This window comes from Osmerus eperlanus, chromosome 16 (genome assembly GCF_963692335.1).
Source record: "Osmerus eperlanus chromosome 16, fOsmEpe2.1, whole genome shotgun sequence".
Taxonomy (NCBI): Eukaryota; Metazoa; Chordata; class Actinopteri; order Osmeriformes; family Osmeridae; genus Osmerus; species Osmerus eperlanus.
The window spans coordinates 6033058-6059046 of NC_085033.1; the positions used below are offsets into that span (position 1 = coordinate 6033058).

At 39.4% G+C, this 25989-nt stretch overlaps 3 protein-coding genes across 11 annotated transcripts in view; all 3 read right to left on the bottom strand.

The window, feature by feature from the left end:
- The window catches only part of amph (amphiphysin), a 28312-nt gene extending 13228 nt beyond the window's left edge, over positions 1-15084 (bottom strand). For 8 of the 9 annotated variants that reach the window (XM_062480609.1, XM_062480612.1, XM_062480616.1 and 5 more), the window contains exons 1-10: positions 14962-15084; positions 8166-8246; positions 7764-7818; positions 6388-6482; positions 4915-5010; positions 4435-4542; positions 4202-4287; positions 2549-2624; positions 2012-2094; positions 1148-1286 (exon numbers count right to left, since the gene is read on the bottom strand). In XM_062480609.1, the coding sequence (XP_062336593.1) occupies positions 1148-1286; positions 2012-2094; positions 2549-2624; positions 4202-4287; positions 4435-4542; positions 4915-5010; positions 6388-6482; positions 7764-7818; positions 8166-8246; positions 14962-15030 (888 nt within the window). In that variant the 5' untranslated portion in view covers positions 15031-15084. Of the gene's footprint in view, positions 1-141; positions 822-1147; positions 1287-2011; positions 2095-2548; positions 2625-4201; positions 4288-4434; positions 4543-4914; positions 5011-6387; positions 6483-7763; positions 7819-8165; positions 8247-14961 lie in introns of those variants that run through there. The other variant, XM_062480615.1, reaches the window with a different exon arrangement.
- A 1208-nt stretch (positions 15085-16292) lies between these two features.
- ccr9a (chemokine (C-C motif) receptor 9a) lies at positions 16293-18323 on the bottom strand. Its single transcript, XM_062482104.1, has 3 exons — positions 18246-18323; positions 18028-18068; positions 16293-17796 (listed from the first exon to the last, which is right to left on the bottom strand). Coding segments are annotated over exons 1-3 (1089 nt in total). The 5' UTR covers positions 18247-18323; the 3' UTR covers positions 16293-16749.
- Positions 18324-20807: 2484 nt separating this feature from the next.
- Positions 20808-25943, bottom strand: zgc:136930 (uncharacterized protein LOC563946 homolog). Its single transcript, XM_062481466.1, has 9 exons — positions 25187-25943; positions 24899-24959; positions 24690-24785; positions 23958-24137; positions 23585-23710; positions 22514-22734; positions 22340-22383; positions 21223-21261; positions 20808-20968 (listed from the first exon to the last, which is right to left on the bottom strand). The coding sequence occupies exons 1-9, from the start codon at positions 25882-25884 to the stop codon at positions 20913-20915; spliced, it is 1521 nt and encodes a 506-aa protein (XP_062337450.1). The 5' UTR covers positions 25885-25943; the 3' UTR covers positions 20808-20912.
- Between the last annotated feature and the right edge of the window lie 46 nt (positions 25944-25989).

The following is a 25989-nucleotide window of genomic DNA, read 5'->3' on the forward strand; positions in this document are numbered from 1 at the left end:
ACCGTAGTGATACAGCTGTCTACCATACCCCACAATGCAGTTAGGAAACAACTATGGATGGGTACGTACAAATTGTTAGCAACCTATGCTAACATACAACTAATTAAGTTTCTAAAAGCAGAATGTAACATGGTTACTTACCATGGCACAACACAAGTAATGTGAAAGAAGGGAAAGATAAAGCCATATCATGTCAACAGGAATTCAAACTAAAATGGCTCTAAATAAAATGTATAATATCTGTATCATATTGTGATAAGGAATATACAGTATATTGAAAGAAAGTACGATTGACATTTAGATTGGTCTTGTATACAGTAGATGGAAAAGTATTTTAAGAAGATGACATGAAGAAACCAAACACTGGGCTTTTTGTGCTGGTGGGGTCATTAGTAAAACATTTCTGGGAGAGAACAGGGATTCTACAAGAATAGAAGGCAGTGCTGAACCAACTCAGAGAAAAGGTGCAGTCAAACATACACAATCCATCCCAGAAGAAAATACTGGACTCTTATCACTCTATTTTTTCTTTATCCCAATTTAAAAGCTGATGTGTCAGCTCATACAAAAACCTTAGAGACAGGATATGACATAGGAGCTAAGCAGTTGGTTATCCATCTGCCTTTTCTACTTGGGTGAATAGACCGTTATTACATAATAAAATAAAATAATGAGATGAATAGACCATTATTACATTACATTATTACATCAATAACTTCTATCTCACTATTTTCAGAACTAAACTCAAAATACTGCTTCACATTTTAAACACTAAATGTTGTGTAGTTACTTACCAAAAGGTACATTTTGGAAAATAAAAATACAAAATTCCAGACTGGAGATTTAGAAAGTTTCTCTTTTTAGCTAAGATGTAATTGAAGATTCATATAAATTGACAGATGCATGGATGCTATTAATGATCTCAAAGTTCCAGAAGAAATGTACACAAGTGTCAAGTAACAAATGGTTCTGTATATATTTTGCTAACTGAGCAACACACCACTGTCTGTAAAGTTGAATGTTTTATGAATCAATGAAACCTAAAGTATGACTAAGCTCCATGAATGTCTGCTCTCTCCTGACCTGGTCCTCACTTCATACGGCTGACTGTGAAGTTACTTTTGATACTGGAATATGTTGGGTGTACCTGTGATGGTGATTTGGGCCTTGGTGGACCAGGAGAAACAGGCCTTAGAGAGTGGTTTGGACTTGCTACTGGGCTGTCAGGTGGACTATCATCACTTGGGGGTGATGGAGTCCTTGCGAGACGCAAAGGTCCCGAATCACTGTAGAAAAGAGTATATTGATTAAAGCTTCACAAATAGTCATGACAATATATATATTTTTAATATATTGGAGATTACACCTATTGGAGACAGAAGAGACAATGTACAAGTTTCAATTTACAGGTTGACCTGTGTTGTTCATACTATTACCAAAACAAATATTTTTTCCATGAGGAATATGCAACAAAAATACATCTTTAGCCAAAAAAATCTATTAAAATCGAATCTAGTCAAATCTATTATATAACTTCTAGAATTGACTAAAACTACATCTAAAATAGCTGCCAAACCTAACATTGCGTTACATTCCAAATCTCAACCCTTCCACCCCACATACTAATGAATAGTCATTTTACCCAACTGTTCAAAAAGGATTGGATTAGTGTAAGCAACATGGATGTCCGGTAGTGTCCATCATATAAAACGTACACCAATCAAATTAATTGCATAAAGAGTCAATAAAAGCACTTTGTGAAAGGAGTCGAGAATTAGAACAAACCATGTGTCTATATACCCAAAAGTCTGGCTAGCCACTTACCGTTTCCATCTATCAACACAGGCAAATGCACAGAAAAGATAGAGCCATACAGGTCAAAAGAAAAAACATTAAGGCTCACATATGACGCACTGAGTAACTATTATACTTAATTTTCAATAAATTAATGAAAAAAAAAGGTAGCTTGCAAGCAGAAATTAACAAGCAACAAAGGGATAACTGAGCTCACCTTGGAGCTCCCTGAATGGTGAACATTTTGTCAGAATGCTGCTCTCCAAGTTTGGTCATCACTTCATACAGCTGTTTGCAGAGCTAAACCCGATTTATATAGAAAGAGAGAGTCAGAGACAGATTAGATTAGTTAAAAAAAAGACTCGCAAATCTATTGGTGTCCCTTTCCCCTTTGAAGGAAGCAATTTGATCTCAAGTACTAAGGAAAACACTGTCATATACAGGACTCGTAAAACCGCTGGCCTCAGACTAGGGCGTCAGAACATTCACTGAAAGCTTTTTCAACCCTACTGTCTCAGACAAAGGGGAAAGTGACCAACATTAAATAAATGTTTATGCCGCAATATGAGTACAATTTTGACAACAAAAATGCTGAACTATGGCATTTCCATACATTTCACATTTAGGATGAACAAATTAGGGATACTGAGGAATACAATAACCAAAAACATTCCACATGATGTTTACATTCCACAGAGAGAGACTCAACATTAGCACCCATCACATAACCCAAATAGCCTAATATATAACTCACTAAGGAGATTTCCCGATGGAATTTGGCCTCAATGTGTGTCACACTCTTGAACGTGTTCACATAGAATCCAACTCGGCTGAAAGACGACAAAGGAAAGAGCAAAGACAAGTTACTTGTTTTACTTGATCTATTCCACAACTTCACATTTCCACAATACCATAATTATATTTAACATAGCCAATGATAAACCATGCTTACTTTATATTTTAATATGACAAAAGTACAGCTATCCAAAAATATTTAGATAAAATAATAGAAATATCTTAATGCTAAAATGAGAACCCCCAAAAATACTGTATATTTAAGCAATTGTTCATGACATGCCGGCAATGAATCAATCCGATTGATTTGATTTGTGTGCTGGAGGCCATACCCATTTTTTTTATACATACAGTATATATAATAAAGAATATGACCTTTTAAATCAAGCACACAGAAGCCGGTATCATTGACTCAAATGTCTTAAACCGATAGAGATTCAGTATGGCTCAGCATGTTGATTTTCTGCTAAAGGATGTCTGACATTATAACAATGACATGCCTAAATATAAACCACTACTGCTTGGCCCATCTATGAGCAGAGCAGTGCTAGTGGGCATAACAGGGAGAGGCCTCTAATTGGACAGATTACATAATGGCGGCTGCAAGCCTTCCTCTCCAGTGAACAGCTAGTGTAGCTTTCTGCTGTGAACATGGCAGAGGAACACACGCATGCACATAGCTGTATCACGCTTTGTTCAACATCACAGGAATATTCTCTTCCTATGGCTTGTGAGAAATGGTTATCACATGTCTCACACACCACAAATCTCACTCGGAATTATGTACAGTACAAGTACTTTTTTCATATCTGTCAATACATACATCATATTGTCAAAGCAAGAAAACAATCTTTAATCTTTGCTAATTTATGGAAAATAACATAAAAACGATCTCATTATTATATGTATTCATCCCCTTGATAAGCATCAGCATCTCCCAACTCTTGGTATCTTATTAGCTGTCCCTACTCCAAGCTGATTCCACAAACAGCTTTGGACTACACTCTACTCTTAATTACTCTACTCTACTCAAATTGTATTGAATAATTAGTCTATATACAGTAGTATCCTATACTGTAGGTATAGTGTACCTACCACAAGCTCAGTGGAAGAACTGATAGTAGGATGCTGGTTTGTTATCTCAGACCGTTGACAACATTCTGTCATTTAGTAAATTAAGTATAAAGCATAAAGCCACTAAAAATGTTTGATTGAAAATGTTTGTTTTTAACTAAGACTTAAATGGAACATAAAGTATATTGAAGATAATTGATTTAATCATCTTTTTCCTTCTGTCTGTTATTTCCCCCAGCTTGTCCCAATTTCAAATCATCACTTCTATCCTGAACCAGTGGCAGAGCTTGCCTCTCAAACATATGGGACAATTAAGAAAATTAAGTTTGAAATATCCTGATGGATACAAATATACACAAAACAAAAGCACAGCATTGAACTGAAAAGCATAGAACTGCTGTGATGCCGTAGAACTACCTATGTTAACCAGCAACATATGATATGCTAAAGCATCGCGATTCAGAAGTGCCAGAGAAGTCATGAAGGAAGTAATATATGCAAGTACCACTGTATAAACCATGTGTTACTGGCAGCTTACCTGTCCCAAAGAGTGGGCAGCTCGTCCTGTAAACCAACATTTAGCTCATCAAACACCTTCTGGGCCTTTTTCAACTCATCTTCTGCCTGAAAAAATAAAATATATATACTGGTGGCATTGAGAGAGAATTTCTTTTTTTTTGACAATTTGTATATTTACAAATGTGTAGGCCTACAATTGCAATTTAATTGTATTGTATTACATGTATTAAGCATGTATATACCACACCATACCTTCACGATCTTCCGGTCATTTCTCATGGTTGATGCCTGAAGGGTCTCTAGATGGTGCCGTGCACTGTCAAAGTCAATCAGCTTTCTGCTTCTTTTTGCAACACGGATCTGACAGTAGAAATATTACATGGCGTCATCATATTACCACTCAATACTTAACAATACATTAAAAAGCATTTTTCTTACAGGATTCTAAGCATTGAACTAACAGGCTATCAGAAGATTTGTTCTCTCCACATGTTGGCAGTTTGCAGACGATATTTTAACATCTAATTCACTCCTTTCCAAAATGATTGTGCTCTCATCCTCATATAAAATGTCTAACTAAGGACTAACATTTCCACAATAATACATTTGCACAAGAAAATGCATATATGAACAGCACACAATTTGTATCATACACAATATCACGCACAAGCTTATGTGTTTACATACCAGTGTCAACAAGTTCACACAAGGGAACATTCACCACAAATATACCTTAAGATCAGGGAACTGTTGGAGGTAGTTGTCCAATGTGATTATTGTCGAGTCCACTAGCTTTTGATGAAAGTCCTCCCACAAGGCATCACAATCCTAAAAAAAAAGTCACATTCTGAACAAAAACAACGTACATTTGAGGGAGAAAGGAAAAGACCTATAGCCCGACAGCAAATATGCATATACAACTGTGTGTGTGTGTATTATTTTTTTTTCTCCCTCATTTTATTCCTTTTAGCTGTCTGAAGACTAAAATGGATGTAAGATATATAAGGGAACCCTTTGCAACAAAATGTATTTCTCTGAGTCTATATCAACAATCAATATGATCATTCCCATGTTACATGAAAATCCCAGGTTGGCAATAAGAGAGGCTTGTCACAGATTATTGGTCTAAAGCTTTCATTGCCAACAATGACAGTTAAATAGTTTGAATGTCTGTCAGCAAAGTTGTGGGTTAACTGTAACATGGCTATTTATCATACATACTTCATATAATCTCAACTAATACAATGAAAACATTTGTATTTCTGGATCTGTTTCTGATGCTCCTCTGTCATACAAATGACAGTTAAGATTGTGCATTAAATTGATGCAGTTGGGATAAGGTATACTCCAACAAACAGCAGTCGCACAACTAAACGGGCATCACTTTGGTTTCAAGCGCAGCATTGCGTCTGTCATTTACAGCTGATGTATATCAGCAAGGTAGCCTAATTAGTGAAATCATGAAACTCAGAAATCATGTAGATTAGACATTTCTACAGTATATAGGGTTGCACAACAGTAAGTTCACTGAAAGTGCAACACATCGTTTGAGTAATGTCTCACTGTCTCAAAGATGCACCCTTGTGGTTGAAAAATCCTGTCGCAACATAGTTGGTGAAAATGCTTGGTCACTTCCCCACCATTGTACACTGTTGTTGAAAGGCTGGCATGAAAGCTACTGCTATGTAATTTAATGGAAATTCTGGCTTTCTGCAGTTCATCTTTGTTGTTTCCATAGTTTTACAGCTAAAAGCTAGAAAACAAGATCTAGCAAGCTGCTGACCTTCAGTTCCCAGGGACTCTAGTGAGCTAACAAGGAAGCTTTCTATTGTGGTGTTCTTACAATTTTGAAAATCAAATCAATTGTATAGCCTTTTTTACAAGCAATGTCGCAGAGGGCTTCACATATGCCGGTAGAACTGCCCCTAAACCAACCTGAATACAATCCAGCCCTCCTCTGGCTGGAGGTGCTTCTGCTATAAAGGGAGTTAAGTCTCTCATAATAAAGTGGACTGTAAATGCTTTTAGAATGCTGGCTGGATAGAAAATGTGATGGATGGTATTTTGTCCCTGTGTGTTTTATAGCAGCTTGTGTTTATGCTGGCCAGGTTCCCCATTGAAAAAAATAGTTGATCAATTAAATGTTTCAATAAAAACACATTGTGGTAGGATGTGGTGGGAGAATACTGGACATAAGAAACTCACCTTCCCGATCGTCATGACATCATCCTTCCCATGCCAATCTGGCTCATAGACTTCATGTAGTGACTCTGTCAAGTTTATTGAAGCCTGTTGCATTGCTATGGGACACAATAACTATTAGGGATACATTCAAGCAAATGTCAATTCCAATGAATAATAATACTAATAAGAAGCACTAGGGCTCAGGTTAAATTAAATGTCATTCAGATTTGTTATATTTCATTCTCACAGCATAGTTCATGTTAACTTTACTCCTAGTGACAAGCCCATGTTACCAAGTCGAACCATGGCTCAGACCAGAGGCTGTAGCTGTCTGGTGTCCACAAGTAATCTGTTCTCCTAACAGGATGGGCGAGGCATTTTTGCCACTGTCTCAGCCAAGAGATGTACATCAGGTGACTCCCTGGCAGTTAATGCAGCCCCAACACCGTCTTGTCGTCTGACAACACTCAACCCCGAATAACGGGGAGAAGTGTTGCAATAAGACTTAACACCTCCTCAAACCTTCTTTGGCTCTTCTGCCCATTCAGAGATGACTCTGTATAGACCGGAATGTGAAAAGTTGCTTGGAAATTTAACCATTCAATCTGACAACCGAACTCAACCTGAAGCCCTGTGCCTTTTTTGCACCGGGAAATGCTGTGAATAGAGCACCTTCTTCTGCTGCTTCACCAGGACTATGGTGACCACCCCCTTATTCAGGAGCTGTGCTCCCTCTACACGCTCAACAGTCGCCATTAAACAGGACACAGCCCAAAGCTGGGCATTGTTCTAAAAGGAGAGGAAACCTTTAGGTGCACAGGTGGAGCTGGTCTTTGTGTGAGACAGGAAGACCCCAGTCAACAACTGGGCGAGGAACACCCGCAGAGATCAATGCTGTTGATTGCTGCTGCTGTCTAAACCACCAGGACGATCATCAGCCAGTTGATCAGTTTCCCTCGGGCAGTTTTCCCTGGGAGAAATTAACCCTGTAAACGGTGCATCCTTGATGGTAGAAGCAAACCGGGTGGGCCGTCATACTGTTTCAGAGCCTGCTGGGCTCGCAGAAATACAGTCTATGGGTGTCCGCATGCAGCGATTGTGTTAATTACACTTATTGATTTGTTTTGGGGAGGGAGCACAGACATGTTAAGTGGTGTCAGTGCAGCTGTAAACTGGTGGTAGGCTTGTGGACTTTCTCCAACGTTCTTTAGATCTAGCTCCAGTCTTGTCATTTTTGGGGTGATAGAACGACGGACTACGTAGGATCTCATGCATAGATGGACGATCTCAGGCTGTGCTGGCTAGGCAACAAGTCTGTGCTGTCCTACACCACTAGAAGCACAGTAAAGATGGAACAGTGTTTAATCAAAATTTTAAAATCCTCTGATGATACTAACCTTTCACAGCTGTCAAGTACGCCCTCATTTCCCTCTGCAGTCGGGAGCCCTCTGACTGTGGGGAGATCAAAGAATCACATTTACAAATTACATTCTCAAACACAGAATTTGTTGACCAGACTTACCATAACCCTAACCACCAGACTTCAATTAGTCAAATGTGTATTTCATGTGTACCAAATAATACTTACTAATAATAATACCAAGCACGAATCCCTCATTAGTCCTTTCCATTGGCGTTAACGTAAAAAAACAACATTGTCTACAATTCTGCACCTACCTTTAAATAGCATTAGTTATACCTCATTGCCTACTGAAAGATGCTTGTATCTATATAGTGAGTAATACAAATCTGACCCTAAGGCTGCATGCCCACTTATAAGCATTACTTTTTTACATTACCTCCTGTCTCTTGAAGTTCTGGACACATTGTTCAAACTGTTCATCTTTTGTCTCGTCCGCTTTACCCAATTTCTGCAGCACCTACAATTATAAAGAAACAATTTGGTTAGGACTGATGTCAGTTAATCACAAGGTTAAGTGTACCAATTTTCGAAGGGATGTCACACCTAAACAAAAACATACCTTTTTTCCCTATTTATCCTGTTTTACTACAGTTCTGCCATTGTGGTAGTCAATGTCAGCAAAGGCTGGCAGATATTTGTGGGACACCGTACTCTCTCATTCTGCATTGGCCAATTACATGATCAACTGCTAAGTGCAGAAGCAGCACCTGTATGAGGTTAAATCCATCAAAAAGTCCACTTGCTACAGTTTAATAAACAGTAGCTAGCCTGAGAATGTCTGTTTACCAAATCATTGTTATTGGCAACTGGATATAGTACATAGCTGGTAGCTTTTATTGGTGAGCAGGAGTCCCAGCCAGTTTGGATGATTGATTACATATCATTGTGCACTAAATTATAAAAGCAAAATTATAAAAGCATACTTTGTAATGAAAATATCTCCCCAAACATTTTTGGAGCAGCGTTACTATCTGTCTTAACAAAAGTTCACTATCACAGCAGCATAATTTAAGATAATTCACAGTTTTAGGAAAACACCTACTTGTTCAAATTCTTTCTTATTATTCCTTGTGTACCTGCCTATAGTGAGGAGATGCCCCTGACAGCATCATTCTTAGCACAAAGGGGTGAGGATGGACAATAGCAAGTGGTCCTCTGGCTCTCATCTAAAGGATGATTGGGAGGTCCGGTTAGAGTCAAACAAGTGAGAGAACAGCTCAGTAGCTTGTATGAAAGTTGCCCCCAGATATATGTATTGTAGGTCTATACCGCACCCTGTCTAAACTATTTGGTACTCAAAATGCCCACTACTTTATACTGTACAGAATTTTTTGTCTTGTGAGTTTTTGTTCTTATTTTCTTTCAAGCTCTAACAAAAAAAGTCAAATAGATATTTACATTTTGAATTATGACATAGAACACAGCACTAAGGGTTAGCCATCACTTGCCTTGTAGCTACAGTTTGGATGTATATGTTCCTGTTATCAATGACATCTGCTGTATGCTTCCTGCTGTGTTTGAAACTTTCAATGACAGACAATGGTCATGCATTTCTTATTTCAAGGCAACATTTTCTCATTCATTTTGAGCTACCCAAGCTTTTCGGAGGTGTCCATTATTACCATGGCTATCTAAACCTTACATCTTCAGTGGAGAACCCTGGTATGACTGGTAGTATTGATGCAAATTAGTGGTACATGATTCAGCTCTTAAGCCACCTATGGACCCACAATTTTAGCAACCCATCAGCAGCCCGTTCAAAAGTCCAGATTTAAATTCAAATCCACAGCTCAGACCCAACCAAATAACTGCAGTGGGGATAACAATAGTGTCAACAGAACATTTGTTGGTTGACAGTGGTATTGACGGGTTTCCATTAATTACTGTATCATTCACTTAATCAGATAGACTTTAGAATAGGCTTAACCCACAAGACTTTATTTAAACATATGGTTGGAGTTAGCAGATTTTTGGTACCATGTTATAGGACCTTAGACAGTTTACAATGATGCAACCATTATATAGCCTAAGTATGAAATATGATTACTTCAATGTGCATGTTAAACTGCACAAGGACTGAAAATGACAGGTCTGTGTCAGAAAACGTCTAAATTATGTATTGCAAAGTAACTTGAAGATCCTGTAAAGCAAATTCCATGATTTGCTTCTCAGTACATTATATACGTGTGAAATGAGTTCCTGAAAGCATGTGCAAAGCGCACTGAAATGTGGAGTTAGGCTGTTGAACAGTTTCTCAGTTTCTATAGGCGGAGCCAAACGTGATCTGATCTACGTCAGATCACAGACGGTTGCATTCTGTTACTCAGCTGGTACCATAAAGTAATTAATACATAAAACACTCTGACTGAGACTGCAGGTAAGTCTGTTCTGATATCTGCAATTGATTTAGCTAGTATTGCTGTTGTTGCTAAATTCAATAAATTAGAGGGGGCGGAGATTCAGCTCCTTCAGGCGATACGCCCCCCCAGTCTCAAGCAGAGAAGACTGCCGATTTTCTCACGATTTCAAAGCCTAATTTAACATACTTGTCTGTGTTTTTTTTCCATTCGAATTTGGATGGGTAGTTAACAACACATTTTTCTGTGGCGTGTTGAACTTAAAACTAATTTTCAATTCCACTTTACAGGATCTTTAAAAAGGTTACTTCAAACAGTACTTGACCCTGGTCTATTTTGACTGTCATACACAAAGCTGGAGTGAGATGAGAGACCACCCTCTCCCTTGTAGACTAAATGACATGACAAGGAAGCCTCGACAGGGGAGCGGGAGAAACACGGCCAGCAGGATCCAGCCCCTGGGGCTCAATGGCAGGCACTCACTGACTAGAACATCCTCCCCCTCCCCTGCGTTCCTCCTCCCCATGTGTCATGTCCCCCTCCCCTGCGTTCCTCCTCCCCATGTGTCATGTTCCCCTCCCCCAGCTTAAGAGATCACAGATTCGGATGGCAGGTTTGCAGTTGTCTTACAGCAAGGCATGTAAAAAAAAAAAAAAAAAACTGTTGACTACACTTAATCTGAATAAGATATTTCTCATGAATAATGACTATTGATAAATAAAATATGTATTGTAGGCATGTTTTAAAAATAAACTCTGTTAGAGTTTGCAGTAACAGACTACACTTCAAGTTCTAAATAGTCTGAATTGGTTTACCACTATGCCACCAGTATTTCAGCTCAAGGACATTCTGAAGAGCCATGCCAATGACGCGGGTAGCATATTTGTAAAAAAAAAAAAGAAATGGAGGTACATTTTGGCTTTAGAGCGCTGTAAACTGCAACATCACTTCTTCCTTGCAATATACAAAATACAAACCAAGATGCTGGACCTGGTTTACCTCTAGGTGTTGAAAGAGAGAGCAGTGGGCTTCATAACTAGAGACATGAGATAAACATTTCCAAAACGATCCTGCAAGTATTGAAAGCACTAAAACCCCACTCTTTGCATGGGTTTCAGTTGTGATAGTGCACAGATGTTTGGTGATTGAGGATAGATCCAAGACCATTTTTAAGAAACTGTGCCCCACTCAGTTCTGTTACACAGTATATCTTGGTTACCAATACCAAGGCAATAAATCCCTTTGATATGGATGTTAAGAACACTGTATAATTACCAAGTGAAAGCCAAGGCCTGCACCCCTTCTTTAGAAAGGTGTTTAATTTATTCCCACAATTGTTCCTGTACAAAACCATGACAGGGTTTACATTACCAATTTAACCATCAATGTATTTGAACTGCAACCAAGCGCATGCTTTCTATAATAATAACCATACTTGTTAAGGTAAAGATTAGGCATTACATCTGAGGTCTTTGGATTAGGGTAAAGGTTATGTTTGCAACAAATAGTGCTAGCTGGGATAAAACTCAAAACACTTTGGGTCCGAGAAGGAGTTTGGGTCTTTTAATTTCTAGCATAGAAATTTATTGTTTTATAACACATATAGTAGTGCATAGACTAGCATAATGGAGTGTTTCCTACGTCATGTTCATGGCAGAACATTGCATGTACATTTGCATGTTTGGTAATCTCTTAACAGCATGGCAGAAGTTTGTGTAATGCACAACTAAAAATAGAGAACTAGCTGATTTCGAAATATAAGTGGGTGGCAGCAAAAATGCACAGTCAGTTCTGTAGAATTTCCTCTTTAAGCTCACCTGTTTCCTATTTAACAGAATAATGTGGAATAATATACAGTTAACATCAGGTTTGTTTGTTTTTTAGCTTCCTGACCAATGCTATGGCTTTAACATCCAGTTGAAGTGAGTCACCACAACACAAACTCTATTACTGTGGCAAACCTGTAATAGTCCTCAAAGTTCTCTTTTCACCTTAGACAAAACAACCCGTGAGGAAATGCAATCCAGCAGTGATGGATAGCCCTATCTAATATTAATTCCTTGGCTAAGCCAGGTACACACTACAGCAGCACAGTCCACCCGGACCCAGATACTATCTACAGTATAGCCACTGCAGCAATGCTAACCAAAAAATATATATATATTAAAGACAATGCTATCCTTAGAGGGGATCCATTAGCTAATCGTAACTAGACAGCATAGGTTACATTGTGTGTGTAAAGCTAAATATCTCCTCCAGATGTGGGTGTGGAAAAGACTCAAGTAGACTGTGACGCCTCAGTTGCTCCTTTGACAAACTGTTAATTATGCATGGAGTGCATTGCACAGTGCTGGATTTCAACAGCGCACACTGCGGTTAGTACTAACACACTTCATCCAATACCAAAATGAGTCTCTGCCATTTAAAGCAATGTTTTCTACATACACAGTAGTAACGAGGACAGAACTGAAGTTGAAGAAAATAATTCATATTAAGTGTATCAAAGTGGAAAATGTGTTTAAATTTATTAAATATATACATTTGTATATCTATATGGTTTTGGGATAGAGGACAATACGATAACATTCAAAAAATATGTGTACATTCTTAGCGTTACACTCTTAATCGGCATCCTGCTATCATTCAACCTTCCTCTACATCATACTGTACCTATGGAACTGGGTCAGCACCTACTAAAGCAGAGAACGTAAAATAAATCTGATGATGTATTGATGATTTGAATAGATTTGCTATTTGCTAAACATTTGCTGAAGCTAATTTTCACCATAAAATCCAAATTCATGGTTGACTGTGTCCTAGTTATATAGAAATGGAGGAAGTACATAATCAATAAAATCAACCAATAACATTTAGTGATTAAAATAAATGTGCTGCCACCTGTACATTGTGAGGAATATCTAAAAACCGTCCATTGAAAAACACTAACATTTGATAAGTAATTGTTCCCTTTCTGTGTAAATTGAAGGGCTTATTCATGGTGTCTCTCTTGTCCTCAACAGATGGTGCATGTGTGTACCAGTCAGTGTTCAGAGTGAATGGTTAATGTCTCGCAGATAAGGGTAAAAGTTCAGCTAAATATAATGACACTATTACATTTACACAACATACGAAGACAGGGAGAGACTGCACATGGTATTACCACAGAAGCATTGGGTTTCAGCACCATGGACAGCACACTAGTTCCTATGCCTACATGACTGTGGGTCATCCAGCTTTTGTGAAATCACTCTTTGGGGATGGCAGGAAGAATTAAACTGAAACGTATAGGTATAAAGAACATGGTAACATCTAAGACTAAGAACAAAGTCTGGAACATATGTTTCCAGTGTAAAACAAATTTGAGCTATTGTGGAACACAGTGGAGCCAATGCCATTCAAATTAGGTGTGTACCTCTTCAGTGCAACACTAGCCTATAGCACAGTGGATCCGTTTGGCACTAGGGGATATTAAAAGAAATACAATCCTCTTACTCTGGCTAGCAGTGTGTGTGTTTTTGTGTGTGCGTGATTCAAAGGGAACTTAGGGGGAATGCTCTGTTCTGTTTATAGGTTCACAGGGCCCTCTGCTTCATTTAGCCATTAAACAATGTAAGATAAACCATAAGGAGGTTAAACAATATATGTTTAAATACTGTGGTGTGTATTACTTACATGTTATGCCATCCATAATTTAGCCTACATACTGTAGGTTATGTGCCTGTAAGCTTTTAGTACACTAATGGTTCCTACTTTTTAGCACATGTCCAGTAGGCTACAACCGAGCTGAATGCAAACCAACAGACAGCAACTTGGGCCAAACTAAATGTTTTTTTTATAAAACGAATTAGCATACAGTATGTGACTTATGGCCTACTGTAAGTATGCTTCCATCTGCGGTGAAACCCTGCCTTTTCTCATTTATTCTGCTCTTGCCTTTTCTCATTTATTTGCTTTTCTGCGAGGAGTCAACCAATACGAGCATTTAAGGCCCTACAAATAACACGTTTTAAATAGCAAGGATTGACAGATGTATTATCTCTACAACAGTAGCCTACAGAACCGCGAACCCAAGCGTAATACGCCACAGCCACGAAAACAAGTCGTTGAGCTCTAGTAAGGACACCCCCGCTATCGTAAATGCTGCAGAGATGAGGGCATCCCCCATCTCCCCTTCCCTTGACCTTGCAGAAAAAAACACTTATTTAACCAAACATGTAAATTAATGGTATTTATTTAACCCTGGATGCAGTGGAAAAGCCGAGAAAAAAAGACTAGGAGCAATGAGTCGAAATGGTAGAATCACCATAGACACCGCCCGCACAGAATGAATAAATTCGACGTGCAGCCTAGCCTTGGATAGGCTATGACATTTTGTTGCACATGCAACATTATCCCAAGATGTATTTAATTATTTGTTAGACAAGCATCACAGTGTCAAAAATCCCTTATGGATAGAGAACATATAGTCGTTTTGCTGAGAAATTAGGTATACTCGCTTTGAAATGGCAGTAGGAGATATGGTTTCATTTGCAACATTACGACAGCCAGCAAATGCAAACAAAATCGTGAATAATTTAGGGAAAATCCTCAAAAAGGTCAAAAGTAAGATACATATTAAGATGCATAACAGTGCACTTAAGTCTTACACCGATTACAGTTTTCTACATCTATCCCACACCTGCCAGCAACCCATATACCCAGAACATCCTGTGGACAGCTCCTCGAGGATAAACGGTTCAGTGCGCTTCAAAAACGACAAGAAAATCAAAACCCTTTAAAACATCGTATGGGTAAGTCATATGTTAACGCCTTTACCTTTTCCTGCGCCCGACTTAGCCGTTTTTGGACGTTTTTTGCAAAAATTCCCGTCTTAATTTCGGCCATGGCTGCTGGTACTGAAATGGGATCAGCGACGCTTTAGCACCCAGGCGAGATAAATAATGACGGACAGAAAGAGGGGGAGGATACATTCTTAAAGCTATAGCCTACATTTTCACTGTAGGCCTACACATTTATTTTTACCTAAATAAATGATACATCAATTGTTATTTATTTATAGACTAATGTAGACACTAATATGATATAGATAAAAGGGTCCTATATAGCACATTAATAAACGGAACTGAAAAATAAATAACAGCTTTGTAGCTCGCAAATATTTTAATTGACGACTGTGAATGTTGCTCTCTTATTTTCAACTTCGTGCAATTAGTAACACTTTTTGGGCCAAACTAGAATTAACCTCCTAGTTTGTGACCCATACATATAGTGTCTTTTAATGTAAGTGGCACTAAGTGGCTAAGTTCTACTACATCAAAACATTCCGCCAAATAAGCCCTTTGCAGGCCTTGCAACACGAGTTTCTTGTGGAAATTCAAGAGGCCACAGAAAGCTTGAATTCTCAAACTATTTTCAAGGTCATGAGAACAATATTATATTTCTCTTCAAAACCACAATGCTATTCTATGGTAGTTCCACAGGAGTCCCTGTTTTAAATTTGAAGTAAGCAAACCATCTATAATTGTTACCTATTGAAACAGGGAAAAGGCGTTTGAGACCTGATGGCTATGGAACCACATTAGTCCACTGGGTGGCGTAATCAGGGAGCTAAAATGTAGCAAATAGTTACAAATTGCTGGAACACACAATGTTAGCGATCATGTCCTCATTTTGGCAGTTTGATTAAATATATTTGAAAAATTACATAAAGAAGGTAATGTAAAGCTAATGGAAGTAACTACTCTACCTATTATTTAAATTTAAATGTACATCAGGCAAATATCTAGCTTAATCACATTTTTCACTACATTTGCTGTCGAAAGAGGTATCAGGTGTGTACAGGGATTAAAAAAGGTTTTCCTCGCCATTTCAAGGTGTCACAAAGGGGCTTGGGCTTTGGGGGCTTGACTGGTTATCAACTTTAAATAGATTCTTTATATATACTGAGAAGACTTGTTATTAATGTTGAATAAATACAAATGTATTATATCATTCAGGGATCTACAGCATCGGGTCAAATTTATGCTGTTACTTAGTTACAAACATATTATATAATGAGTAATACTTGTCTTATTGTTTCTACAGTTTGGAAGTGATACACCAGGAAGCCATCTGTTGTGGTGTTTAAAAAAAAGGAGGGAAGAAAGGAAGGAAAAAAGTGTGCCTTTTTATTTACAGGGCTTTAAGCGAGAACAACATTCCAAATATATAAACACTTAACAGTAAAACCTCCTAAAAGGCACACGTAAATGGTACATCTCAATAAACACCTGATATACATGATTTTGACTCAGCAGTGATACAATCAGAGTGGTCAAACAGGAAGAAGTATTATGGCTTCACAACATAGCTTCACAAATCTCCCTGTAGTCCATATTGTCTTAAAGTTCAGGAGAGGAGAGCATGTTTTGTATGACATACTGTAAGTCAATCACAAGCCTTTGTATTTGACATTTACAACGGTCTGAGACACAAAGAGGAGCTCTATTTTCAGGCTCTGTCTCTTAAACCCAGCTGGGCTACTTCAACTGTGTAATCATTCTTTCTGCAGCAGCAGGGATACAGAGTCTTGCTACTTGCCACGGGTTTACGCATGTTTCCCCTTCATAAGGAGAGCGCCTGAGTTGTGTCTGTGTCCGACATGCCCGAGGAACGCATGTGTCCTCCTTTTTGAATGAGCTTGGTGGGCCAGCAGCAGCAATATGACCGGAGAAGTTTGATCACGTCCCTGCGGAACCGTACCCCAACAAAGGCATACAAGAATGGGTTAAGGCAAGCATGGGTGTATGCTAGGCTCTTCATCATTTGGCCTGCCATGTCAAATTGCTTTGCTGCCTCACAGTTGGTCATGGTGATGTTGGTCGCTTGAGTGGCTTCCACCACCAGCACGCTGTTGTAAGGCAGCTGGGAGAGGACAAAGACAGCCACCACCACAAGAATGACACGTAAGGCTTTGTGTTTTTGGAAGTTTCTGGTTTTAAGCAGAGTGCGGATGATCTGGGTGTAACAAAGGATCATGATTAGGAAAGGCAGGCAGAATCCCATGCAGATCTGCAGCACCAGAACCATGATCTTGGTCTGGTTGCCTTTGTTGTCTTCATAAACCATGGTGCAGTAATGGCTGCCGTCCTGAGGTTTGGAGGTTGCAAAGATGAACTCAGGAATGGCCAATGCCACAGCCAACAGCCATACAGAGGCGCACACCATCTTGCTGTACATAAGCCGCTCCGTCTTAGAGTTCTGTGCCCAGGTGGGCAGGACAATGACCACATAACGGTCAATGCTGATGCAGGTGAGCAGGAACATGCTGCTGAACAAGTTGATCTTGTAGAATGCAGAGGTGACCTTGCAGAGGCCAGCCCCGAAACCCCAGCCATGGGTGGCCTCTGAGGCCCAGAAAGGCAGAGTCCCCAGGAAAAGGAGGTCGGCCACTGCCAGATTAAGCAGGTACATATCCGTCATAGTCTTGAGACGCTGACGAAAATGGAGGTAGATCCAGATCACTGTCAGGTTGCCCAGTCCGCCCAGGATGACAATGGTCCAGTAGAGGGGGGGCTCGTAATACCCACGGAACTCCCTTACAGAAAATTTGTCACACATAAAGTCATCTTCATAATCATCTGCTGATGGGGTGATGGAGTCATAGTAATTCTGTGATTCAAGACAAAAAGAGGGTGGATATTACCAGTTTGCTGGTTTACATAATGTAATATTTACTTAGTTAATGTGCCTGGTATTACATGAAAAAAGTCGTATTTAATACATCTAAGAGAAAATGTATGGGGTAGTTTCATAAAGCAGTATTGAAAGATAAGTGCCTATATTGACACTCACATGACACAAACATACAGTACAAATATTATGAATAGTGGATGTAAATACCTCCATATCTGCTGTTGGAGTTCCCATACTAGAAGTTGTCACTGCAAAAAAGGGAAGAACATTTCAAAGTTTTCACCATATTTAAGATAGGTTGTGTTTTTTGAAGGACAATGCATCGGAAACAAGCATGTAAATACAAACAACGGTAGCTTAAAGTTTTTTTGAGAGCAAATTTGGTTTCAAAAGGAAAAACCAAGTCAAAGCAACAGGATACTTACTGCTTTCTCTGCTTTTGTGAGCAAAATTGAAAGAGTAAATATAAACAGCTTTTCCGTTGCCTCTTGATCACCTTGTTGTTGTCTGGCTACTGTCAGTCTTTGCACAAGCTTTTGAAGGCTTCAGAAAAAACCACAGTGACGTCAACAGTCAACGGTCAACAGTCAAAGCAGGAACAGTGCGAAGTTTCAGAAACAAGTTTCCTTTTTTCCATGAAGCTTGCAAAGTAGATGCGAATTTAATTGAATGAGTTATTACTCATCAGGGTGCTTTACTGATTTTTTGCAAGATTAGGCTCAACTTTGTTCCCACTATGAATCTCATGGAGTCAGCTGAGACCAGGGTTTTACCAGGTAGTCTGGCGTTTTCATGTCAGCTAACTGAACTTTAATGTCCGACAGGTTGCCATATTAGGTTACATACTTTGCATGCCTTACGTCTCTTCTAGACAAATGTGTATGTAGTAAATGTTTCTGTATTATATGTATGTCTGTGGCACGTGCAAGCACTACAACATAAACACATAGGCTCCTCCCACCTAGACACATGTGGGCCATGAAATTAAGAGAAGTTGCCTCAGCCAGTTTCACTACTTTCCCTACTCACTATGTGCATGCAAAAGAAAACATATTAGAAAGTGCAGTTTTCCCAACCAGCCAGCCTCTGGCTAGCCTGCTGTTGCTTCTAGCCCTGTTTGCAGATGCAACAGGGCTAGAAGCGTTGTAGCTCTAACAAAGCTAGCAGCGACAGATGACAAACTGCATAGCTGATATCTTAAAATCATATTTGGGCATCTCTGTGCTTGCCCTTAACTCGTCTTGAATCTTCTGCAGAAGAATGTATACAGTATTTTCTTGTCTCAGGGCATATTTTAGATTTCTCAAAGGTAACTGAACCTTGTTGTTCTGGTAATAAGATACAGTTAGGCATTTTTTCTGAAATAAGATGCAGGGTTTAGTGTACACTGTGGCAAGTGGTATTGTTTAGAACAGCTAAAACGGTTCTATTTATTTTCATTGTATTCTTTCTAACTTTCCCTTTTTGTTCTTTGCGGAACCTTGCACAGATGGTTTTACCAGACAGAGGTTCTGTAGTTTTTCATGCTATTGTTCTCTGTACTGTAACCCACAATGGGGTTCTCTTCACAAGGAAAAAAAGGTTTAACTCTAATTTGTACTACATAAAGGGACAATAATAAATGTAATAATAACTATACAGAAACAATACAGAAAACCCTTCTCTCTCTGTGAAGGTTATGGTTGTGAAAGTTTACTTTTTTCATCAGACACAAAAACAACTTGTCATCTGCATCTGTCTCTCAGGAAGTTGTGTAAAGCTCACGTGAAAACACATTTTGCAACATTTAAAATTAGTTGTCATTGTAAATCTCAAGTGAAAACACATTTTGTCAAAATCAGTTGTCATTGTATGTTCGCTTTAGATAAAAGCGTCTGCTAAATGAATACATGTAAATGTAAATAAATGTATGTTAGCCACATGGTTTATGATGGAGTGTATATGAAATACATTGTTGGCTTTATTTATTACCAGTAATTGTTTTGCTAAAACAACAAGATCAGATTTTCTAAAAGGTCTATAGGTCTTAAAAATGTGTCCTATCTAACCAACTACCAGTCCACGATATGGTTAGGTGTTTGGAGGCCAAAGTCACAAAATGTACTTTTAGACTTGTACCTAAACTTTAAAATAACCAACCGGAACCTTGTGGTCAAAAGTGTGGTTGGCAGTGTTCTGCACATGCTGACACATAAACTTGCACATGTTCTTTCTTAATAGGTGAACATTTGTACTATGACAATACTATAAGTTCTTTTAACATAAAGGAAAAGCAAACACATTAAAAACATTAGCAGATCACAAAGATCCCAATCATGAGACACAAAACCACTGCACTATACTTTCACTGCACTTTACTTTCAGTATATGTTAGGGTCTGTATATTTACAGTATGTTATGTCTGGATATAGAATCTCATATAGGATGTTTATATATAGAAACATTCTGGATCATATTTTGTTGAAGTTGATTCCAGCTCTGACCTGATGCAAGATAAACAGAAAGTAAATCTTGTGTTTCATATGTTGGTCATGTTATCAGGTGGCAACAGACGTGACAAGAGGATTGCGTGACAGGATTTTTTTTCAGTTAAGGGGGGGGGGGGGGGGGGGATGGGAATTAAAGTGAAAAGAAAGAACTCACTTTGTCTGTCTATGCTGTGAACATTGTGCGGTGTACTTTTCATGAGGCATTGCATGAGAAGCTCAAACCACAAAAACAACCCTGTTAGAGATGGAGCAAACTTCCTTTGTTTACTTCCTGAACTACCAATTATTTTTACTCTTAAGGTTTCTTATATTACTAATCCTATTCCTTAGCTACATATCCTAAAGTAATGTAACATTTAATGCCCAATTAATAACAAAATACCATGTATCTTTAGCGGTTCGTAAGTAATTTTCATCTATTCAAGTAAAACAATAGCATCAAAAATATGCTATCCAAATATCTCTATCATTTGTTGGCTAATTAAGTCAAGAAAATCATTTAACGGTTCATGATACGTTTTTATTTGGTACAGGAGCTTGTCATACAGAAAGCTGATGGGTTAGGCTGAAGGAAGACCTAGCCTCCAGGGAACCCAGAGAAGATCAGTTGGATTCTGATTCATCCGCTGATTCAGAAATTACTGATGTCTCCGTATGTTCTAAGGATTTACAGAGGAGAAAAAGAAGTAACACATTAGAAGTTAGGTTTGATACATGAGTCAAATCACTTTTAGCTTTGAATCTGTAATGAGCTTATGTGCCTTCGGTACTGTTCTAACCTTTTGCTGGCAGCGAGGTTATTTTGATACTGAAGTACATTTACAGTCTGATCATTTAAGATGGAGCTTAACAAGCAGAACAAACCGCCTCTAAATATGGACAATTATGAACAATTACAAACGGAAGGTCTAACCTGTAACAATCTCTTTGACCTGGATACTCCCACCTGCAGCTAAAGAGGGATAAAGGAGAGATGTACAAAATAAGAAAGAGACCGAGAAAAAGCTAGTGCTCTTTGGTTTTGCGTCAAATATGTGTATACAATTTGTGTGTTGGGTAGAATGATTATCCGGTGGTGAGTTCCTGAGTCTTCCATGAGCATGTTAAGCGGTCTTCCATGAGCATGTTAAGTAGAGCAATGGAATCCTTTTTCGGACCAGTTCTAGTGTGAACTTGCCTTTAAGGGCGTATCTAGGCCCACTGTGCTCAGGGGAAGGGGATAAAGGGGAGCCCTGGGGGGTACTGGAGTGCAAAGCGTCCCAGCCTGCAGAGATGGGAATGTGCAGGTGAATGAAGGTTCCATCCACCCTCTCCACTCCCCCAGGGCTTTTGACTTGACAGTGTATCAAGAAGGATTGATTCAACCTTCTGGCAGACTGTTTACGTGTGGAATATAATATTTGTACATTATATTTGTATCTAACTTGCAAACATCCTCCCATAGGTTTAAGGGGAGATGGCTTCAGTAACTTTTTCTGATTTGCTCTTCACAGTCCTTCACAGGAGCATGTTTTGAATACCATCTCCCAGTGACAGAATAAATGGACGAACTACATCCTTTTGTGTCAGAAAGTTCACAAAAAATAGGAGAACAGCAAAGCTATGTTTGCATGCTTTTCCTAAAGAAAAAATATCAGGCTTCAGTACATAGTATAATCACTTCAGTTGTGCTTTCAAAAATGATTTCCTAGTCCAGAAGTTTCTAGACTGATCTTAGAGGAGTTGACCTTTTATAGGATGGACAAAAGGTTGGAGGATATAGCACAGTGTACAGAGCACTTGAGTGTAGATCAAGTTATAGATTCAATCCCCCCCTTGTACTGGTACTGTACTTCACTGTGGAAAATATAGTATCTACTCTACCCTACAGCATTAAAAGGTAATTACACCAAATCTAACAAACCCTGATAACTTGAAGGTTATGGCAGTTACTATGTGGTCAGTGGCTTTACTTTTCAAGCGCTCCCTTAGCTCAGCAGACAAATTCCAAAATAAAACAATGAGTAGGGTTATGGTTGAATGTATCCTACCTGAGAAAGTGTAAGAGGTTTCTGTGAAGGCAGTGTCAGGCAATCTGGGGAGGGGAGGATTATTAAATTATATTTGCATCTAGCAACATATCAAGCCATTCTATGCATGTAGTCTCTAGCTCTACAGCTAATGGAATTTTGCAATGAAATAGTAAAGCTATTGGTTCCACTTACTTGAGGTCATCTCCTTCAAGCAGCTTTCTGTATGTAGAGATCTCCACATCGAGAGCCAGCTTGACATCCAGAAGCTCTTGGTAAGCCAAGATCTGCTTGTGGAGGTCTGATTTAGCCACTTCAATGGCTGATGTTAGGCTGACAATTTGAGCCTGGTAGTCAGCCATGCCCATGCTGGACTGAGTCTGGGCCTCCGCTAAGCTCTCCTCTAGGGACACATTCTGATGACAGGGATGGGGAAGAAAGAGGAACAAGTGGAGGATTGTGAGACCCAAGCAAGAAAACTAAGAGTCTTGGTTGAACTACTGTATTTTGGGGGTGAATACACATTTAATGATCAAATTAGGGATGGGCAGGGTTGAACAATTAGCTTGGGTTGTAACCTACACTATTCTACCATTCAGTATTTAAACATATTTGAAGAATAGGAGCCACCATTTACTTCACCTTAAATGGTACCATATGGTACCTCTTGAAAACTGTATTTTAAAGCAGTTCTACATTAACATTAAGTGTAACTATTGTAGAAAAAAGTGTACACTCCTCGTGTGGAAGAACAACTTTGTACCAGCCATGCCATCTAGAATGATAGGTACTTTCAAATCATCCACCACTTCCGTTATCGTTGGTTGGGGACTTCCTGTTGTGATTTTTTAAACGTGAACTGGCTTGCGCTGGGAATCGGGGTCAAATCGGTTCATTCCTGTAACTGCTTAACTTTGAGATGTGATATTGAACAGTTGTCAAAGGCCTTGCTAACAAATCTGTTCACACGATTTGTTTCTGAAATGATAAGACAGTGGATTTGGCTCCATGTAACAGCTCTTTAGCACTGATTTAAAAACATACTAAAATGAATGAATTAAGTGGCAGTGTACTATTAGTGATGTCAAAATGTCATGGTCTTGCTTTTTTGTTAAATGAGTATGTTGTTAAAACAGCAACAACATGGTAATGTAATCTGTTTAGTATGAATGGGCCTGACATGGATCCTTTGCTAATATAGTATCAAGTATAAGCCTGGTTATTGGTGTATGATATATGAAAGTTTGAAATGGAAGGTTTACTCACAGCAGAAACCAGGCCTTGAAGTTCTAAACTAAGAGCCTGCAATTCTTTCCTGGACCCAGTAATCTCCAATTTAGTGGAGGAGATGGCCTCGGAACTCTTGGCGTTAACAGCATGCATCTCATCCATCTGTAATGTGTCAGTATAACAGAGTTTAATGCAATGACCATTCAACAGTACAGAACATATACTGTGTGGTCTTAATGTTTCATGGAATTATAATTATTATACTTAAAAGGACTTTGCAACGTTAGTTTCAAATGCCTGTGTCGTGTTAAATCTATAATGATCTACAGAGCATTGTGAATGGTGAGTGAAGTTCACCTGACTTGGCTAGAAGGAAAGAGGCTGCTCAGTAGTAGTGTCCACACCATACCTTCAGCTTGTAGTATGCGTCGGCTTCCTCCCGATGTTGATGCACAGACTTCTCATACTCCATCCTTATCTTGTTGAGAGCCGAGGAGATGTCAAAGGACTTGCCTGTGTCCACCTCAATCATGGACACAGACGTGTCCATGGCTGTAGTCCCCAGTTTGGACTGTAGAGTGGACAGTTCCTGTGTTGACACGGGTAGTCGATATGAATAGAATATGGACAAATGACAGTCTTTGGATGAGGTTAGGTGATGCTATTATCAACTTCAGCTTGAAGTATTCATAACTTGAAATCATACATGTTTCATGTTGACTCTTTAAATCCCTCTTTATTTTACCTCATTAAAGAGGGAGATGGAGAGGGGAATGGAGACATCTTAAAGCAATGCAAATCAAAACATTGTGGCTGATACACTGAGAACCTGTTCTGAACAACAGTGACATCTGGAGTATGTGTACTGCAAGCCACTGCAAGTGGCTGCATGCATTTGGCTTTAATACCGAGACAAGCAGATCCTTCCCCACACCTTTACTTGTATTTACAAAGGAGTAAATAATAATAATAAACAATTATACTAATACATTTGTGTGGTGCCACATTCACTTATCTATGTGTTTTATCATAGGCCCACTTTGAATTAATATAGTTTAATAAACCTTGCATCTTCTATACTAATATTGTGTTTATCTAACCTCCTTACGGTCATATAAGGGGTGCATTTAGCTGTCAGTACCTCATCCTGTGTCTTGGTGACAAACTCGAGGTCGTTCTTCAAGCTGCTGTACTTGGCATCCAAATCAATGCGTAGGTCTGATGCTACCTCTACGTCCTTAAGAAGCGATAGCAGCATAAGCGTTCAAACATCATGCCTAACCATTTACATTCAGATGTATTGAATTATTAATGATATTTTCTTTGCAATCTAACGGTTCCGGATTTTACCTTCTTCATGGCAGCAATGTCCGATTCAAGCTGGAATTTCACACCTTGTTCGAAGTCAAATCTGCAAACGTCAGTAAACTTTCTATATTTCTGTATATATTTCTGTAATCATGTACATTTTGGGCCAACTTGTTTACTGTACAACCTGTATGCCTGTGTACAGATCAACCTGTTATACTGCGGTTCACTTGTTGAGATATATATGAATTTTAAAGAATGCATTCCCTGGTGGGTTTTTATGCATAAAATTCACATTGGGTGCAGCATGGCACTGAAATGTACACTTACTTGGCTTTGAACTCATGGGCTGTTCCACGGATGTTGTCCAGCTCAATCTCCAGTTTGACGGTGTCGAGGGTGAGGCCCTCTAGGGTGATGCGGTACTCGCTGAGTTGTGTCTCGCACTCTGTCGTGGTTATGGAGGCCTCCGGCCCCATATCAGTACCCCCGGTCAGTTGGGACAGCCTGGCTTCCAAATAAGTGTTCTCTTGCTGGAGGGCCTTCACTTTGGCCATGTACGAGGAGAAGCGCTCGTTCAGCCCAGATAAGGTGTGCTTCTCAGCTGCCCGGGTCAGCACAGGGGCCAAGGTGGGTCCCAAAGCAGGCCCTATGGCCAGTGCGGAACCAGCGCTGATTCCTCCTGATGCCATAGTGCGGCCCATGGCAAAAGCAGGGCTGGCCATCAGAGCTCTGCCACAACCACCACCACTAGCCAGAGCACCTCCAAATCCTAGCCCGCCCCCAGATCCCACACCCAAGCCAAACCCTGACCCCATCCCAGCTCCCAGTCCCATCCCAGCTCCCAGTCCCATCCCAGCTCCCAGTCCCATCCCAAGTCCTCCTCCCAGGCCCAATCCCATGCCAAAGCCTCCTGCTCCTCCACCTCCACCTCCTCCCAAACCCAACCCCAGCCTAGCCCCACTGCCTCCCAGTCTACTAGAGAGGCCCAGCCCACCACCACTCGACATTCTTGAGGAGTAAGACATGGTTTGAGAAGCTAAAGACTACAGTAGCACAAGAATCTGCGAAAGAAAGCCAGTGAGTGCAGAATTCAACTAACAAGTCTGGGTTTTTATAGAGCAGAGCAAGAA

Excerpts from the sequence above, each read along its gene's own strand:
- zgc:136930 (XM_062481466.1), bottom strand. The coding sequence starts at position 25,884 with ATGTCTTACTCCTCAAGAATGTCGAGTGGTGGTGGGCTGGGCCTCTCT. Across the intron at positions 23,711-23,957 it reads ACGCATACTACAAGCTGAAG|ATGGATGAGATGCATGCTGT; the intron begins GTATGGTGTGGA and ends GACACATTACAG. Across the intron at positions 22,735-23,584 it reads TTCAAGGCCTGGTTTCTGCT|AATGTGTCCCTAGAGGAGAG; the intron begins GTGAGTAAACCT and ends CCCTGTCATCAG.
- ccr9a (XM_062482104.1), bottom strand. Across the intron at positions 17,797-18,027 it reads CTCCAACAGCAGATATGGAG|AATTACTATGACTCCATCAC; the intron begins GTATTTACATCC and ends CTTGAATCACAG.